Raw genomic sequence first — 17455 nt, 5'->3', positions numbered from 1 at the left:
CCTGGCAGAGAACAAAAGCACGGTGATTCATCGGACGAGGCTTCTGTCATCATCGCAACAAGGTCACGCAAACCTGTCAGATTTTCCACGTGCTCGCTCGCTGCACACAGATGTGACTCCTGAATGGTGTTCGTCAACCTCCAAATGCAAATGTTCTCCTTGAAAAAGCAAGGCTTCATACAAGTCTGCACTCCTTACAATTCACGAAACTTCATTGAACTGTTCTTCCTCATCAACCCTACAGCCCAGATTTCGCACCTCCTGACTTCCATGACTGAAAGATCCACGCCGCGGGAAGCAATACGTGGATGACGGGGGTGTTATTGATGCAGCAAGAGGTTGGCTGTGACGTCGACCAATATAGTGGTAACCATGCGGGCATACAGACCCTCCTAGTAAGGTGGCGTAAGGCTATCGCATTGAACGATGTTGAAAAACAAGGTTCTATAGCCAAAAGAGTGGAGAATAATATGATGTACTGGAATCCTGAATTACACCAACCTACTTTCACAAAAAAATTGTGTTGCATTATTTATTCAACGCCCTGAGCGATGGTACTGAATGGCTGAATGGCAGGGGGGGGGGGGGGGAGAGGTGGGAAGAACATCTTTGCGAGCGTTTAGAGAGGTAGAGAAACTAGCCGCGAGACGTGGGGTTGCGGCGCGTACCAGAAGACGCGTGCGGACGGCGATCGCGAGAGGGACTTTGGAGGAGTGCTGTGCGCCCGAATGGGGTGTGGAGACCGGCCCGTAGATAGTCGATTGTTGCTGTCTTGGTAGGCTACTTCGTCTTTTGCTGAGATGGTCCGTGGAGCTGTGCAGTGGTGGCCTCGTGTCTATTGATACCACTGTGTACGCTGCTTGATGAGACCAATTCCGGCGATTGAAAACGGTGAGCCTTGGTACGCTTCCGACAAATCTGAGTTTAACGAAGAGCTGGTTGTGAATGTTTCCCACGAATCGAGCTTAATACTTAGAACTGTGTACTCTGATTAAAGGCGTCACAAGTGTAGTAGGCTCAAGCATGCGTCTGCATGTGACTTTGTGGTGCGGTTTGGTCAGCTCAAGTACATGGACTAATCTGAAAGTATTCAAAACTTTAAAGACTCCGTTGCCGTGTCGTGCTCGGTGTAATCACATATACTGAACCTCATTAGTTCAGACTGGCAGTAACTTCCTACAGTCAGGAAACCTGAATGTTTCATTCTTGTCTGATAACGGAGTTAAGCCGTATGTCAATGCTCGTGGACCAAACGCCCCTTTAAGCAATATAAGCTTACGGTTCTCCTTACAAGGGAACCTCCCCATCGCACCCCCCTCAGATTTAGTTATAAGTTGGCACATTGGATAGGCCTTGAAAAACTGAACACAGATCAATTGAGAAAACAGGAAGAAGTTGTGTGGAACTGTGAAAAAATAAGCAAAATATACAAACTGAGTAGTTTATGGGAAGATATGCAACATCAAGGAGACTGGGATTGCAGGAGCGCCGTGGTCTCGTGGTAACGTGAGCAGCTGCGGAACGAAAGGTCCTTGGTTCAAATCTTCCATCGAGTGAAAACTTTAATTTTTCATTTTCAGTTTATGTGACAAACTCTTACGTTTTCATCACGTTTTTGGGAGTGATTATCACATCCACAAGAAAACCTAAATCGGGCAAGGTAGAAGAATCTTTTTTACCCATTCGCCAAGTGTGCAAGTTAGGTGGGCCGACAACATATTCCTGTCATGTGACGCACATGCCGTCACCAGTGTCGTATAGAATATATCAGATGTGTTTTCCTGTGGAGGAATCGGTTGACCTATGACCTTTCGATCAAATGTTTTCGGTTCCGATTGGAGAAGCACGTCCTTTCGTCTACTAATCGCACGGTTTTGCGATGCGGTCGCAAAACACAGACACTAAACTTATTACAGTGAACAGAGACGTCAATGAACGAACGGACAGATATAACTATGCAAAAATAAAGAAAGTAAAATTTTCACTTGTGCGAAGACATGAACCAAGCACCTCTCTTTCTGCAGCTGCTCACGCTACCACGAGACCACGGCGTTCCTGATCTCACGTGCTCCTTGATGTTGCCTATGTGGCCCATGGACTACTCAGTTTGTATATTTTGCTTATTTTTTCACAGTTTCACACAACTTCTTCCTGTTTTCTCAATTGATCTGTGTTCGGTTTATCAAGGCCTATCCACTGTGCCAAGTTATAACTAAATCTGAGGGGGGTGCGATGGGGAGGTTCCCTTGTTAGTAATGTTAAGTCTGTTTTAGAACACAATTCCTCGGTCCTGTAACTGGTCGCCTTTCCCTTCATGTTGTTGGACAAGCAAATAAGTTGTTTATGGTTATCCAAATGGTCTTCACCGGTCAGTTGATGAAGGAAGGAAACTGCCCAATGCTGTAACCGTATTTCTAATATTGCTGTGACAAAAGAGAACAGGTTGGTGCATCGTCATTGGATTACGGAGAGTCGTGTTAAAGTTATTAAGTTACTGTTAAAGTGCCACGCTCAATTTGCTTGCCACTTGGCAACTGAACTGTATTTAAGTATGTGCCTAGCAGTATTTTCTTACATTCTGTGCGAGTGCTCAAAACGCATTTAATCACGTTGTAATCTCTGTAAATTATCAGTAACCAGTTATTGAATGTAAGTTTTACGATTTCAGGATGTAGTGTGTCTTGAGAAATGATTGTTTCTGGAATGAAGTGACTAACGGTTGTGTTTGTGTTGGTACTTTTAATGTTATAAATGTAATCGATCATTTTCTTAATGCCAGTAATTGTTAGCCTTAAGTGTTGGAACGAATTGAGCGAGTTGCTAGTAGTTCAAGTTGTTCATTGCCTTAATAACTGCTAAGTATGTAAAGCAAATATCTTACTTAAAATAACACTATTTTGAATATTTTCTTGGATCTTGTTAAAGCTATTTGTGATACAGTGTTTTTAAGAAAATGTATATCTTGAAAAAACTGCTCTCCGTTTTTCATTATCATACAAACACAATAAATAAAGCAATTAGTTGAGGTTGCTATATCAAATTAGGCTTGCCAAATATTAAATACATTTGCTGTTTAAAATTTTTTAGTTGCGAATGGTGTTGCTGTTGTTATCCTTCGGTTCCCCATCCACACCACAGTCCTTGCCTTGGCTGGCCTTTACCTTCCCCAGGTAAAACCCTTTTCCCGTCCTTCATAAAATATTAACAATGACACGGTCATACGTGAAAAGGCATTTGACGATGCCCCTGTCGAGGCCGGTAACGACGCTATTTTTTCTGTTTAATAAATAGCGGTACGACCAGTGGCTGGCTACTGTTTATCTATTTCACTTTTTGTAACAATCTGCCTGTATGTCTGCACGGCCACGGCCTCGCCACGCCAGTTCGCGACACACTAGCAGTAGAGAGTGAGCCTACCTGTGAGCTCGTCGGCGTCGACGTGCCGGAGGACGAGCACGGCGACGGTGCAGACGGCGGGCAGCCCCCAGCCCGCCAGGTGGAAGAGCGACGACTGCTGCTGCACGCGCTCCGCCGACCAGCCGCCGCCCGCAGAGAGGAACCACGACAGGCACAGCACCACCCACCTGCCGGCACACCGCTGCCGTCAGCACACACTACTGTACACACGGCCACCGAGACGTGCCGGCAAACAGTCATGAGTTCAACTTGCAGAAATCAGCACAACACACACACACACACACACACACACACACTACTGGCCATTAAAATTGCTACACCAAGAAGAAATGCAGAAGATAAACGGTTATTCATTGGATAAATATATTATACTAGAACTGGCATGTGATTACATTTTCACGCAATTTGGGTGCATAGATCCTGAGAAATCAGTACCCCGAACAACGACCTCTGGCCGTAATAACGGCCTTGATACGCCTGGGCATTGACTCAAACAGAGATTGGATGGCGTGTACAGGTACAGCTGCCCACACAGCTTCAACAAGACACCACATTTCATCAACAGTAGTTACTGGCGTATTGTGACGAGCCAGTTGCTCGGCCACCATTGACCAGACGTTTTGAATTGGTGAGAGATCTGGAGAATCTGCTGGCCATGGCAGCAATCGAACATTTTCTGTATCCAGATAGGCCCGTACAGGACCTGCAACATGCGGTCGTGCGTTATCCTGCTGAAATGTAGGGTTTCGCAGGGATCGAATGAAGGGTACAGGCACGGGTCGTAACACATCTGAAATGTAACGTCCACTGTTCAAAGTGCCGTCAGCCCCAACAAAACGTGACCGAGACGTGTAACCAATGGCACCTCCTACCATCACGCTGGGTGATACGCCAGTATGGCGATGACGAATAGACGCTTCCAATGTGCGTTCACCGCCATGTCGCCAAACACGGACGTGACCATCATGATTCTGTAAACAGAACCTGGATTCATCCGAAAAAATGACGTTTTGCCATTCGTGCACCGAGGTTCGTCGTTGAGTACACCATCGCAGGCGCTCCTGTCTGTGATGCAGCGTCGAGGGTAACCGCAGCCATGGTCTCCGAGCTGATAGTCCATCCTGCTGCAAAGGTCGTCCAACTGTTCGTGCAGATGGTTGTTGTCTTGCAAACGTCCCCATTTGTTCACTCAGGGATCGAGACGTGGCTGCACGATCCGTTACAGCCATGCGGATAAGATGCCTGTCATCTTGACTGCTAGTGATACGAGGCCGTTGGGATCCAGCACGGCGTTCCGTATTACCCTCCTGAACCCACCGATTCCATATTCTGCTAACAGTCACTGGATTCGACCAACGCGAGCAGCAATTTCGCGATACGATAAACAGCAATCGCGATAGGCTACAATGCGTCCTTTATCAAAGTCGGTAACGTGATGGTACGCATTTCTCCTCCTTACACGAGGCATCACAACAACGCTTCACTAGGCAACGCCGGTCAACTACTGTTTGGGTATGAGAAATCGGTTGGAAACGTTCCTCATGCAGCACGTTGTAGATGCCGCCACCGGCGCCAACCTTGTGTGAATGCTCTGAAAAGCTAATCATTTGCATATCACATCTTCTTCTTCTCCGTTAAATTTCGCGTCTGTTGCGCGTCATCTTCGTGGTGTAGCACTTTTAATGGCCAGTAGTGTACATACACACAGTCCTGAAAACTCAACTCCACTTACCCACTACAACAAGAAAATTTATGCCACCACACACTTGCCTCAACACAGTAACACTGACGTGCCAACACAGAAACGCAAATCAGCAATACACAGGCCTCTTAAATTCAGTATCCATCCCCACGGACTTTGTAGCCGTACTCTGCTGCACCACGTGCAATTCTTTGCCAACCACGAGGCTCCAAATCGACGTAAACAACTCTCGTGTTCGAACTGAAGGTTCGGTTTCATCGCGGAGTAGATCTGCTCATGCTCGGCAAATGTATTTACAAAATTACTGAGTTGTACGGAATTTCAGAAGTGGGCTTTGTTCTCTGAAATTGGCCACTAGAGCCAGTCACGCTCTGTCCCACTGAGCTTACATGTGGAGTAGGGAAACTTTCATCTAAATCCTATCTTTCGTTGTGTGAGTGATCAGTGTGATCTTGATAAATCGTAACCAGTATTTTAGCAGACCTGGCCCACACGTGTCGGTCCAGTTGTTGCGCTGCATAATGTACAAAGTGTCGAGATTCACGCGCCAGCATTCCAAATAACTGTGTTTTAACAACATATGTGCGTGTGCTACTTTTAATGAGGAAATAAATGTTAATTATTGCTAAATTCGTTCCTACTGCACGTCACAGTCCCATTCCGCTTCCTAGTCAGGATCCTTAAAATCAGTCTGTTTGCAAAACGGTTCAAATGGCTCTGAGCACTATGGAACTTAACTTCTGTGGTCATCAGTCCCCTAGAACTCAGAACTACTTAAACCTAACTAACCTAAGGACATCACACACATCCATGCCCGAGGGAGGATTCGAACCTGCGACCGTATCGGTCGCGCGGTTCCAGACTGTAGCGCCTAGAACCGCTCGGCCACCCCGGCCGGCTGTCTGTTTGCACCTCCCCTTAATAATGTTTCAATGAAATTGAACATGATTATTGTACATCCAATATATGGATTGGTATCTTATTAAATCATCAAATGATCTGTGAGTTGGCTCCTTTTCAGCAGTTTAATTCATTAAGATTTAAATAAATTTGTCCCACTAATCAGAAATTTTGTGTTTGGTACTTGTTCGAGGCATGCGAACGTAGGCTGTATCTGCATAGCCATTTTTGCGATTCAGAAAATCAGAAAAGAGATACTTTGCGAAGCTGATCCCACCAATACCTTCCACTAGTAAAAGACGACCGGTTAGCATTCAATAGTGTTTTGGCGCACCAGTGTGTGTTAGAAATGAACATCGTCAGAGTCCAGGCAAATGAAAAATGAACAAAAAATTGGCATTTATGCCGAAGGGGATGTATTTGAAGTCAAGGATATGCGCAGTCCTTTGCCACTGCGGTTCGTCGCTCAATACCGACTTTGGGTCGACACAGCATGAGAAGTGGCCCGTTTGCTGTCGCCAGAAATGCCTGCCCACAGCTGGCGCCTGCTTGGCGCCATTCCTACCTGCTGGCAGCTTTCTCCCACGATCGGTAGCTTAGCAGTTTAAAGAACTCGATTGAGAACCACTCTTGAACACACTTTCGCTTCCGCTTCAAATGGTAATAGCAGGTAACGCTTCGGTGACAAATACGTCCAACACGTGGTGCTTCTGAACTGAAAACGCTGATGAGGTGGCGAGTTAACAGGTCGGCAGAAGTGCTGTTCCTGTGCTACACGCGCTGTACTTGCGGCTAACAAGCACAAGACCTGTCAAGCCATCAGACAGCAGGTGTCAGGGTAGACTTTGTCTGTTGCAAACTGCATGCTCACACGTTCGTCTACCTGAGAAGCATAAAATAACGGGCAGTGTCATTTAGAAAAGCTGAGGCATTTTAGAAAGTTGAAGAACTAATAGAACCCGTTACACTCGACGGCGCATGCTAAACGAAAGCAGAACCGAGTAAAATAGGAGCTCTATCAGTTTAAAAAGTACATAAAAGATTAATCAGATATGACCAGCAACACTCTGACGATGGCGTTTTCTACAGGACAGCACCTGCTACTGGACGTACTTGTCGTTCAGGAAGGATCCGCGATCATAATTTACAGAAAATACGTCTATTTTCAAACTGACGATCGATGTTCTATTCTCTCATAATGAACGATTTCTGGCAGAATCGGAGATCTTTAAATCTGTTAAAAACATAAAAATGAACGACAACTGGATCCTAATCCAGTGTTTATAATAGTAAAGAGGTAAAAAACCTACATTTACAACACAAACGTTCTATTTCTCGTATTACAGACTAACTAGTCTTAACGGAAACACTATCACTTTCACCATCATTAGACCAGGATTTGGATTAATTTTCAATTTGCTGTTATGGCTGTCAGCTCTCTTTAAATCTGCATAATTACAAAATTATGCTGTCAACAAAGAGAAAGAACCTGACATTATCCGGATACAACATTATTGATGAACATCTCGTGCACATCATATTACGTATGTATTTACGGATGGTGAAAGAATTAGATGAAACATCACATCGTACTAAGTACAAAGAGGTATGTCATAGTCGTTCAGTAATCCTGGCATGTATCCAATAAAATATTGTTACAAAGCAACCAGCTTATACAAACACATTTATTTGTTGTCACTTAAATGATAGTCATCCAGCATTCGCCTACGAAATATTGTCTCAGATCCACTCACGTTTTAAAATGTCGATAGGTAAACGTTCTATTTATCCTCTAGACTTAACGATTCCATTTTTGAACTAAAATTATTCCACACATCGCTGACTCACTGATGGTAATAACAAAATATTCTCGGTGAAATTCTGTCACCACAAGACGACAGCACATAAACCAATGCCTTGTGCTTTGGAACGCCTTCTTCCCAAGCACACAATTAGCGATTGGAACTGGAAAGAGGATATCAGAAATACCTTCCGCCACACCGCGATGCGGCTTATGGGGAACAGATGCAGATGTACATGAAGAAACCAACACCATGTAACTATTTCAGTTCGGAATAAGTTAGTGTGTTCTTACTATTACTTACCTTTCATCCCTCAGTAATATACACGAATTGTGGGCATTGTCATTTACTATGCTGTGATTTATGATCTGTTATAAGCCATTTCGTACTTTTTATATCCTTGTATGATGTCAGTATGGGGTATACGTCAAACGACAGTTTGAAAAATAAGGCGGGCATGAGAGGAAAATGAAGCTAATTGAAGATATCGTGCTGGCGTGAGCCGCCGTGCGATCGGCTCCCCCAAGATGTTTTCGCATGACTCGGTTTGCTTCTCGAGAATCATGGGTGCCCGGACGTGCGAAGAATTATAGAGATTGGTAGATGCGTTTAAGGAACAGTGAGTGTACGGTGTGAGAAATTCTAACTACCATAATAAATCTTGTCATTTGCAGGACCTATGTCGCCTTTTCTACAAAACTCATGCTAGTCCACTCCGAGTACTCGTGTGTAGTTCGCGGACATCATTTGAAGCCTCCAATGGCTGCGGGAGTGCGCTGCGGTCGCACACGTATAACGTCTCGGCATTCGTACGACGTGAATAAGCAGGATCAATCCCAAGCAGCATGGGTCTGTCTTGCAGTATCCCTCACAGGATGCCTGCGTGACCGTCCGTTTTTAGGTTTTCCGTGGTATCCTAAATAACTACGATGGTTCCTACTTTCTCATTATCTACATCTACTTGGTTACTCTGCAATTCACACTTAAGTGCCTGGCAGAGGGTTCATCGAACCATTTCCATACTACTTCTCTACCCTTCCACTCTCGAATGCCGCATGGCGAAAAGGAACACCCAAATCTTTCCGTTCGAGCTCTGATATCTCTTATTTTATTATGATGATCATTTCTCCCTACGTAGGTGGGTGCCAACAAAATATTTTCGCATTAGGAAGAGAAAGTTGGTGATTAAAATTTAGTAAATAGATCTCGCTACAAAAAAAAAAAAAAAACGCCTTTGTTTCAGTGACTGCCACCCCAACTTGCGAATCATATCAGTGACACTCTCACCTCTGTTGCGCGATAACACGAAACGAGCTGCTCCTCTTTGCACTCTTTCGATGTCCTCCGTCAATCCTACCTGGTAAGGATCCCACACCGCGCAGCAGAATTCCAGCAGAGGACGGACAAGTGTAATGTACGCTGTCTCTTTAGTGGGTTTGTCGCATCTTCTAAGTGTTCTGCCAACAAAGCGTAGTCTTTGCTTCGCCTTGCCTTCCCCACAATATTATCTGTGTGGTCTTTCCAATTTAAGTTGCTTGTAATTGTAATTCCTAGGTATTTAGTCGAATTGACAGCCCTTAGATTTGTGCAATTTATCGTATACCCAAAATTTATCGGATTTCTTTTAGTACCCATGTGATTGACCTCGCACTTTTCTTTGTTTGTGCCAATTGCCACTTTTCGCACCACACAGAAATTCTCTCTAAATCATTTTGTAATTGGAATTGATCGTCTGATGATTTTACTAAACGGAAAATTACAGCGTCATCTGCAAAGAGTCTAAGGGGGCTGCTCAGATTATCACCTAGATCATTTATGTAAATCAGGAACAGCGGAGGTCTATGACACTACCTTGCGGAACGCCAGATATCACTTCTGTTCTACTCGATGATTTACCGTCTATCACTACGAACTGTGACCTCTATGAGAGGAAATCACGAATCCGGTCACACAGTTTGATTAATAGTCGCTTGTGAGGAACGGTATCAAAAGCCTTCTGGAAATCTAGGAATGTGGAATCGTCTGAGATTTCTTGTCGACAGCACTCATTACCTCATGGAAATAAAGAGCTAGCTGTGTAGCACAAGAACGGTATTTTCTGAATCCGTTTTGGTTATGTATCAATAAGTCATTTTCTTGAAGGTGATTCATAATGATCGAGTACAGTATATGCTCCAAAATTCTACTGCAAATTGAAGTCAGTGATACGGGTCTGTAATTCGATGGGTCACTCCTATTTCCTTTCTCGAATATTGGTGTGACCTGAGTTACACTACAGTCTTTAGGAACAAACCTTTCGTCAAGTGAGCGGTTGTATCCCAAATCAAACATGTGTCCCATGTTTAATAATGTGGTAGTCTTCCTGATTTCCTCGGTATTTCCGTCGCTTCCTTAGCTCATTTCAGTACAGTGCTTGCATGACTCCTTCAGGGAGACTGCAGCAGCTTGTACCTCCACCTCTGTCGAGCGGTGCTCGTGTTCCCTGTCTCCGGTGACGCGGACGTAGACGGGACGTGAAGCTGCAGACGCGGCTGCGAACGCGAGTCGAGGGACGGAGCGGAAGAGGGCATCAGTCGGCGCCGAAATTAATCTCCCACCGGACGGAAAGCAAAACAGTTTTTCCCCCCACGGGCGACAAAAAAACGGGTCGCGTTTGGCGCCAGGCCGGGGCAGACACAGACACACAGAGACGGGAATGTGTGGCGTGCCTCGCCGGCGCCACGGGCTCTGGGGAAAGCGCAGGCTGCGTGGGAATCGGCGCTCCGGCAGGGCGTGTCGCCCCACCTGCTGTTGCCGTGGCGACCGCGAAAACACGGCCAGCGTGAGACGAACGAGAGATTATTCTTTCAGATCTCGTCCTTGCACACATTCCATGATCGTCTCAGTTCTTCTCGCCAAAGAGAAGCAACCTTTAGTGCCCTTCTGAGTCTTGCAGTGCGGGCTGTATTCATCGCAGGATGCTCAAACATCGTAGGTATGCTCATTAATCGGTGCGCTCGCGTAGTAGCCTGAAAAATCGTAATTCCACTTTGTGCCACCGGGTGAAAATATGGCGCTGTAAGCAGTTAGAATGTGGTGTGAGTGTAAAGGGGAGGAACGATCACACACATGATAACGGTGGTTCTGACACGTTTATTAGGATATGGTCACAAGTTACTACAGGCGTTCAGTATGGCCTCTCGACTCATCAACGTTCTGCCTCCGTAATACAGCATGGACGACAGTTACTCGCAGCATATCCGGTATCTTCTTCTTCGGTTATCAACCCACAGGTTGGTTGGCAGCAGCACGCCATTCCGTTCTTTTGTCAGCTTTCTTCTTCATATCTGCATAGGTCTGGCACCCGATGTCATTTATTACTTGTTGAATGTAGCTTAATCTAGGTCGTCCTCGGCGAGTTCTTCCTTCAATGATTCCTTCTAATATTCTCTTAATGAAATTGTTATGCCGTAAAATGTGACCTATGAAGGTTATTCTTCTTTTCTGTATATTTCGCCAAAGAGATCTGTTTTCTTTCACTCTTCTGAGGACATCTTCGTTTGTAGCCTTGTCTCGCCAGCTGATTTTTTCCATTCTCCGGTAGCACCACATTTCGAATGCCTCTAATCTTCTCTTTTCTTCTTTTCCACTAGTCCAAGTTTCACATCCGTAAAGGGCTGTACTCCACACATAGGTTTTCATGACTCTCTTTCTTACGTCTAAACTAACATTTCTACTCGTCAGTAAGTTTCTTTTTCCATTGAATGCTATTTTGGCAAGTTGTATTCTGTTTTTAATGTCACTTTTGCTCCTTCCATCTGCTGTTATTTTGCTACCTAAGTAGTTAAATTCTGTAACCTGCCCTAGTTTCTCTCCCTTTATTGTTATTCGTATGGGTTCATTGTAGTTCAGGGCGCCACTCACCATCACTTTAGTCTTTTTCTTATTTATTTTCATTCCATACTGTTCTTTTAAGGTGTTTTCCATTTCATTGAGTGCGGCTTCTAAATCTTCTTTCCTTTCTGTAATTATGGCGATATCATCTGCATATCGCAACATATCTATTTTCATTCCGTTAAGTTTTATTCCTACTTCAATATTCTCTCTTATTTTGTCTATTGCTTCTTGGATATATGCGTTGAAAATTACTGGAGATAGTGGGCATCCCTGTCTCACTCCTTTCCTTATTTTTGCTGTTTCTTCTTTGTTTTCCTTCTTAACTAAGGCTGTTTCATTTTGGTATATTTTAAAGATTATCCTTCTATCATTATATTTCAGACCAGCCTTCTTCAGAATTCTAAACATTTCTGGCCATACAACATTGTCAAATGCCTTTTCGAGGTCTACGAAGGCTATAAATACTTGTTTGTTTTTGGAAATTTGTTTCTCAATTATTAGTCTTAAAGATAAGATTGCTTCCCTCGTCCCTACACCGCTTCTAAAACCGAATTGGTCTTCACTTAGAGTGCTATTCAATTGGTTTTCAACTCTTTTCAAAATTATTCTTATTAGAATTTTTGATGCGTGTGAAAGAAGACTGAGTGTTCGATGGTTTTCACAGTCCATAGTAGATGCTTTCTTAGGTATGGGGACTATGATGCATTTCTGATAGTCTTCAGGAACTTCACCTGTTTTGTATATTTTCTGTATGAGTTGCAGTAATGTAGCTTTCATTTTGTCTCCTGATTTCTTAATTAGTTCAGAAGGTATATCATCAACACCTGCCGCTTTCTTATCTGGTAGTTCTTTTAGTGCTTTTTCAAATTCATCTTTCAGAATTGTGTCCCCTAGTTCTTCTTTCTCTACTTCTTCGCTTAATTCTATCATATTATCTGTTAGAGGGTCTCCTTGATATAGCTCTTCAATGTATTCTTGCCATCTCTTCAGCGTGTCATATCCAAATAGTACCTTGCCCTCTTTGTTCTTTATAGTTCCTGAAGATTTTACTTTCCGTTTAGCAAAGTTTTGTTTTATTGTTCTGTAGGCCAAGTCAGTTTTTCCTTTAACCATGTTTTCCTCCACCTCTTTACAAATGCTGTTGAGGTAATTTTCTTTTGCTTTCCTAGATTCTCTGTTTATTTGGTTTCTAAGCTTTCTATATTTGTTTTCGCTTTGCTCGTCAGAGGCATTTTTGTATAGTCTTCTTTCTTCCATTAGACAAATTATTTCAGGTGTTATCCACTCTTTCCTGTTTACAGGTTTGGCTTTCCCAATAAATTCTTCTGCTGCTTTATGTATGCCTTCTTTGATTTGTTTCCACTCCTCGTTAGTACTCCCGGGAATAATGTTTGATGCCATCTCATCAGTTTTCCGTGCATAAGGGATCACTAGTTCTTCAGACTTTAGGTTATCTCTGTTCCATACTTTGTTCGTTTTTCTCTCTAATCGCTTGAGTTTGAGTAAGCATTTCATCATTACAAGGTTGTGATCACTATTAATATCCGCAGACGGGTAGCTTCTGCAATCCTTGATTTGGTTTTTAAAACGCGATTTTACTAATATATAGTCGATTTGGTGTCTTCTAGTATCTCCTGGGGCTTTCCACGTGTACCTTCTTCTTTTATGGTGGTTGAAAAGGGAGTTCGCTATGACCAACTTGTTTTTGGCACAAAATTCAATTAGCCGGCTTCCTCTTTCGTTTCTATCTCCTCTATCCGGTATACTATCCTTAAAATCAGGAGGAGTCAGAATACGTCGCTGATAGACACGATCTGTCAGATATTCCCACAATCAGAAGTCACATGGAGTAAGTCGGTAGTCTGGAAGGCCACACTTTTGAAGTTGCCTAGAGATCATGCAGACGTTATCGAAGGTTTCTCGACGAAGACCTTTCCCCTGACAAGCAGCATGTCGTGTCACCCCATCTTCCATGAAAATAGTGGTGTGGACACAACTGCGTTTTTTAAAAAGCTGTATGAAGTGTTGCACAAGGAAATCCTTATAGTGTGTAGATATCACTATGCCCCTAACAGGCACGCGAGGTGTCCTCTCCTCGAAGAAAAACGAACCAAGAATGAAAGAGTTTGTCAAATCACATCATAAAGTCACATAAGCAATGGTTGAGGAGGGAGTGAAGTAGGGTCTTAACCTATCCTCCATGTCGTTCACTCTTCACGGTGAACAAGCATTAAAGGAAGCTAAACACATTTGTGAAAAGAACTAAATTTAAGAGAGACGAACAAAATGAGGTTTGACGTGTGCTGATGACACAGTGATTGTATCGGCGAAGCCAGAGAACTTGGAACATCAATTGCACGCAATCGCTAGAAGACACGCTATAAGATGAACATCAACAAAAGTTACGCAGGGATAACGAAGTGTAGTCGAATGAAACCAGATGATGGAAAGGGAATTAAATTAGAAAATGAGATGAGTTTTGGTAAATGGCGAGGAAATAACTGACCACGCCCGAAGTAGAAAGGATATAAAATGGAGACTGGCAGCAGCATAAAAATCATTTCTAAAAGAGGTAAAGGGGTACTTTAACAAGTAATACAAATCTAAATGATGGTTAAGTTTTCTGTGAATGTACTTGTGTGGTATGTTGTCTTATTTGAAAGTGAAATGTGAACGATAAATAATGCAGAAAATAAGAGAATAGAAGCTTATTAAATTGGGTGTTAAAGACGTATGCTGAAGATTTGCTCAGTGTATCGAGTAATGGGGCGCAGTGGTTAATGCATTTGACTTACATTCTGGAATTTGAAGTTTTAAATCGGCGTCCGGGCATCCGTGATTTTACTTTAATTGCTAAAGGTAAATTCCGGGATGATTCCTCTGAAATGAGCGTGGCAGATTACCTTCTCCAGCCTTCCTTAATCGGAGCTTGTATTCCGTCACTAAAGACCTCGTCGTCGACGGGACCTTAAACCCTAACCTTCATTCCTTCCCTGAAGACGAGCAACTTTTCAAAACGCGTAACGTCCACGGTTGGACAAATGAGAGTCTGATATGAAATCGTGTACTTTCTGACCAACATTACATACTCCTACCATCAAATATCGCTAAAACCCGTTTTAAAACAATGAAGAAGAACTCTGAAGAGTAGCAAATGCAACAAATACGATTTTGTTCTCAAGTATGAATGCATCAAACTGCATAAAGTTCATAAATTTATTTTCTTTTCTTTCATTAAACAATGTTAACTACAATGTAATGTACTGGAGTTTTCAACTTACCAACTGCGTCCAGCTGGTAATTGTTTTCACCATTATAACACTTTTCTGCATCTTTTCCTCATTCTGTCTTTCAGAAATACGGAAGTCAGATGTAAAAACTTTGTACTGTTAAGATGGAGTGTATAATAGAGAGTGGATGCGCATTTTCGATTAATTTTCAACCTTCCTAGTCAGTAGAGAATCTCCAGTGCATGTAACTGAGGCGCCTCACTCCTTCCCATTTCGAGGACACTCCTTTTTTATCTGCCGATCGAGTTTTTGGCCAAGTAGAAAAAAAACGTAAAATTTCAGAAATACTGAATCGAAATACATACCGGTAGTTTTATTCAGAAGAGGGTTTTTGGGGAAAGATTGTCAATATTTAATTACAAGGACCTAAGAAAAAGTCTGAAGCCTGTAAAAGGTATCGGGTGATCTGAAAATGATTTACTTGAAGAAATGCGTTGCAGGCGGAAGGGTAATTGATGTGAAAATCAAAACTCATCTCAAGCACTTTTTGACGATCCTTCAAAGTGCTTTTTGCCATTAGGCAACAGTGCATACAGCCATAGCAAAGTAGAAAATAGAGCGAAAGTGTCATCTTCTCCCAGGATTAAACAAGAAAAGAAAGATGATGTACAAAAACTGCTACATCTCAGATTTGGAAAAAAAATGGAGAGAAAATGAAATATCTAAATTTTTCACCATTATTATCAAACTTCCAGATAACGAACTTATTGCCCAAGTTACTGTTTGGATTGTATAGAAAAGGAGCCTGTTTTGAAAAAAATAATATCAGCGCTGCCATTGGAAATGAAACACTCTTACGTTTTTGTTTCTTCTACTGATGTTTAATTAGTGCCTTATTGAATATTAAATAGAGAATTTAAAAAAAAATAAAATGCATTTAACTGTTTCTTTGTTATTGAAGACTAGTCACAATGCATTACGTCCAAAATAGCTTACTTGAAAATGCGTATTGTCCAACTAAAAGCAAAGCGAAAAGTTTACATTGTAATACACACGTTTTTATCAACAGCCTCACCTGAGTACTTTGTGTTGTCTTCAGTCCAAAGACTGTTTAATGCAGCACTCCATGTTACTCTATCCTGCTCAAGCCTTTTCATCTGCGAATGACTACTGCAAACCCACAACCATCTGAATCTGCTTACAGGTTTCATCTCTTGGTCTCTTTCTCTCTACGATTTTTACCCCACACGTCCGTCCAGTACTAAACTGGTGATCCTTTCACGTCCCAGAACGTGTCCCATCAACCGATGCCTTCTTCTAGTCAAGTTGTGCCACAAACCTTTCTCTCCAATTCTATTCAGTACCTCCTCATTAGTTACATGATCTACTCATCTAAAGTTCGTTCTTCTGTAGCGCCACTTTTCAAAAGCCTCTGTTGTTTTTCTGCCTAATTTGTTTATTGTCCATGTTTCGCTTCGATACATGGCTACACTCCATACAAACACTTTCAGAGAAGATTTTCGAACACGTAAGTCTGTATTCGATGTTAACAAATTTCTGTTCTTCAGAAATTCTTTTCTTGTCACTGCCGGTTTACATTTTATATCCAGTCTACTTCAGCCAGCATCAGTCTTTTGCTGCCCAAATAGCGAAACTCACTTACTACTTTAAGTGACTCGCTTCCTAATCTAATGCTCTCAGCATAACCTGAATAATTAGACTACATTCAATTATCATTGTTTTGCTTTTATTGATGATCGTCTCATATCCTTTCAAGGCACTGTCCATTCCGTTCAACTGCTCTTCTCAGTCCTTTGCAGTCTCTGACAGAATTACAGTCATCGGCAAACCTCAAAGTTTTTATTTGTTCTGCGTGGGCTGTAATTCCTGTTCCAGATTTTTGTTTGGTTTCCTTTATCGCTTGGTCTGTGTACAGATTGAATAACATGGTGGTAGGCTACACCCGTGTCTCGCTCCCTTCTCGACCACTGCTTCCCTTTCGTGCCTCTCGGCTGTTATAACTACGTCTGGTTTCTGTTCAAGTTGTAAATAGCCTTTCGGTCCCTGTATTTTACCCTTGTTACTTTCAGAATTTCAAGGAGAGTATTCCAGTCAACATTGTGAAAAGCTTTCTCTAAGTGAAGTCTGACATGGTCAGGGGGAGAAAGACGTCGCCCTTCATGTGGTTTATTAAATAAAAAAATTAAAAGGAGAAACTTTTACTGCCTAGACCGCAATTTTCCTACCATAATTCATAAAGGAAATTGCCCAGTTGCATGAGTAGAAGCTGGATCAAAATCTCGCGCAACTGCACAATTTCCTATGCAACCGTCAGCCATTTTCAACTATGTACTGTTATTGTTTTGGTACTTATGAATGCATGTTGTTGCATAACTGCAGCTAACGATGCTTTCAAATGCTTATTCATCGCCTTTTCATATTTTGAACGATCTGAAGATGGTTGCAGATAACAACCGAAATTAATTGGTTCAAATGGCTCTGAGCACTATGGGACTTAACTGCTGAGG

At 42.6% G+C, this 17455-nt stretch overlaps 1 protein-coding gene across 1 annotated transcript in view; it reads right to left on the bottom strand.

Annotated features, from left to right (window-relative positions):
• LOC124775313 (frizzled-4) overlaps positions 1 to 17455 on the bottom strand; it is a 473590-nt gene that overhangs the window by 41694 nt on the left and 414441 nt on the right. Inside the window, exon 3 of the mRNA XM_047250148.1 lies at positions 3418 to 3584. Coding sequence (XP_047106104.1) covers positions 3418 to 3584 — 167 coding nt within the window. The remainder of the gene's footprint in view (positions 1 to 3417; positions 3585 to 17455) is intronic.

The sequence above is a fragment of the Schistocerca piceifrons genome, chromosome 2, assembly GCF_021461385.2.
Source record: "Schistocerca piceifrons isolate TAMUIC-IGC-003096 chromosome 2, iqSchPice1.1, whole genome shotgun sequence".
Taxonomy (NCBI): Eukaryota; Metazoa; Arthropoda; class Insecta; order Orthoptera; family Acrididae; genus Schistocerca; species Schistocerca piceifrons.
The sequence above is the reverse complement of the archived record's forward strand: the minus strand, read 5'-3'. Positions and strand labels throughout refer to the sequence as shown.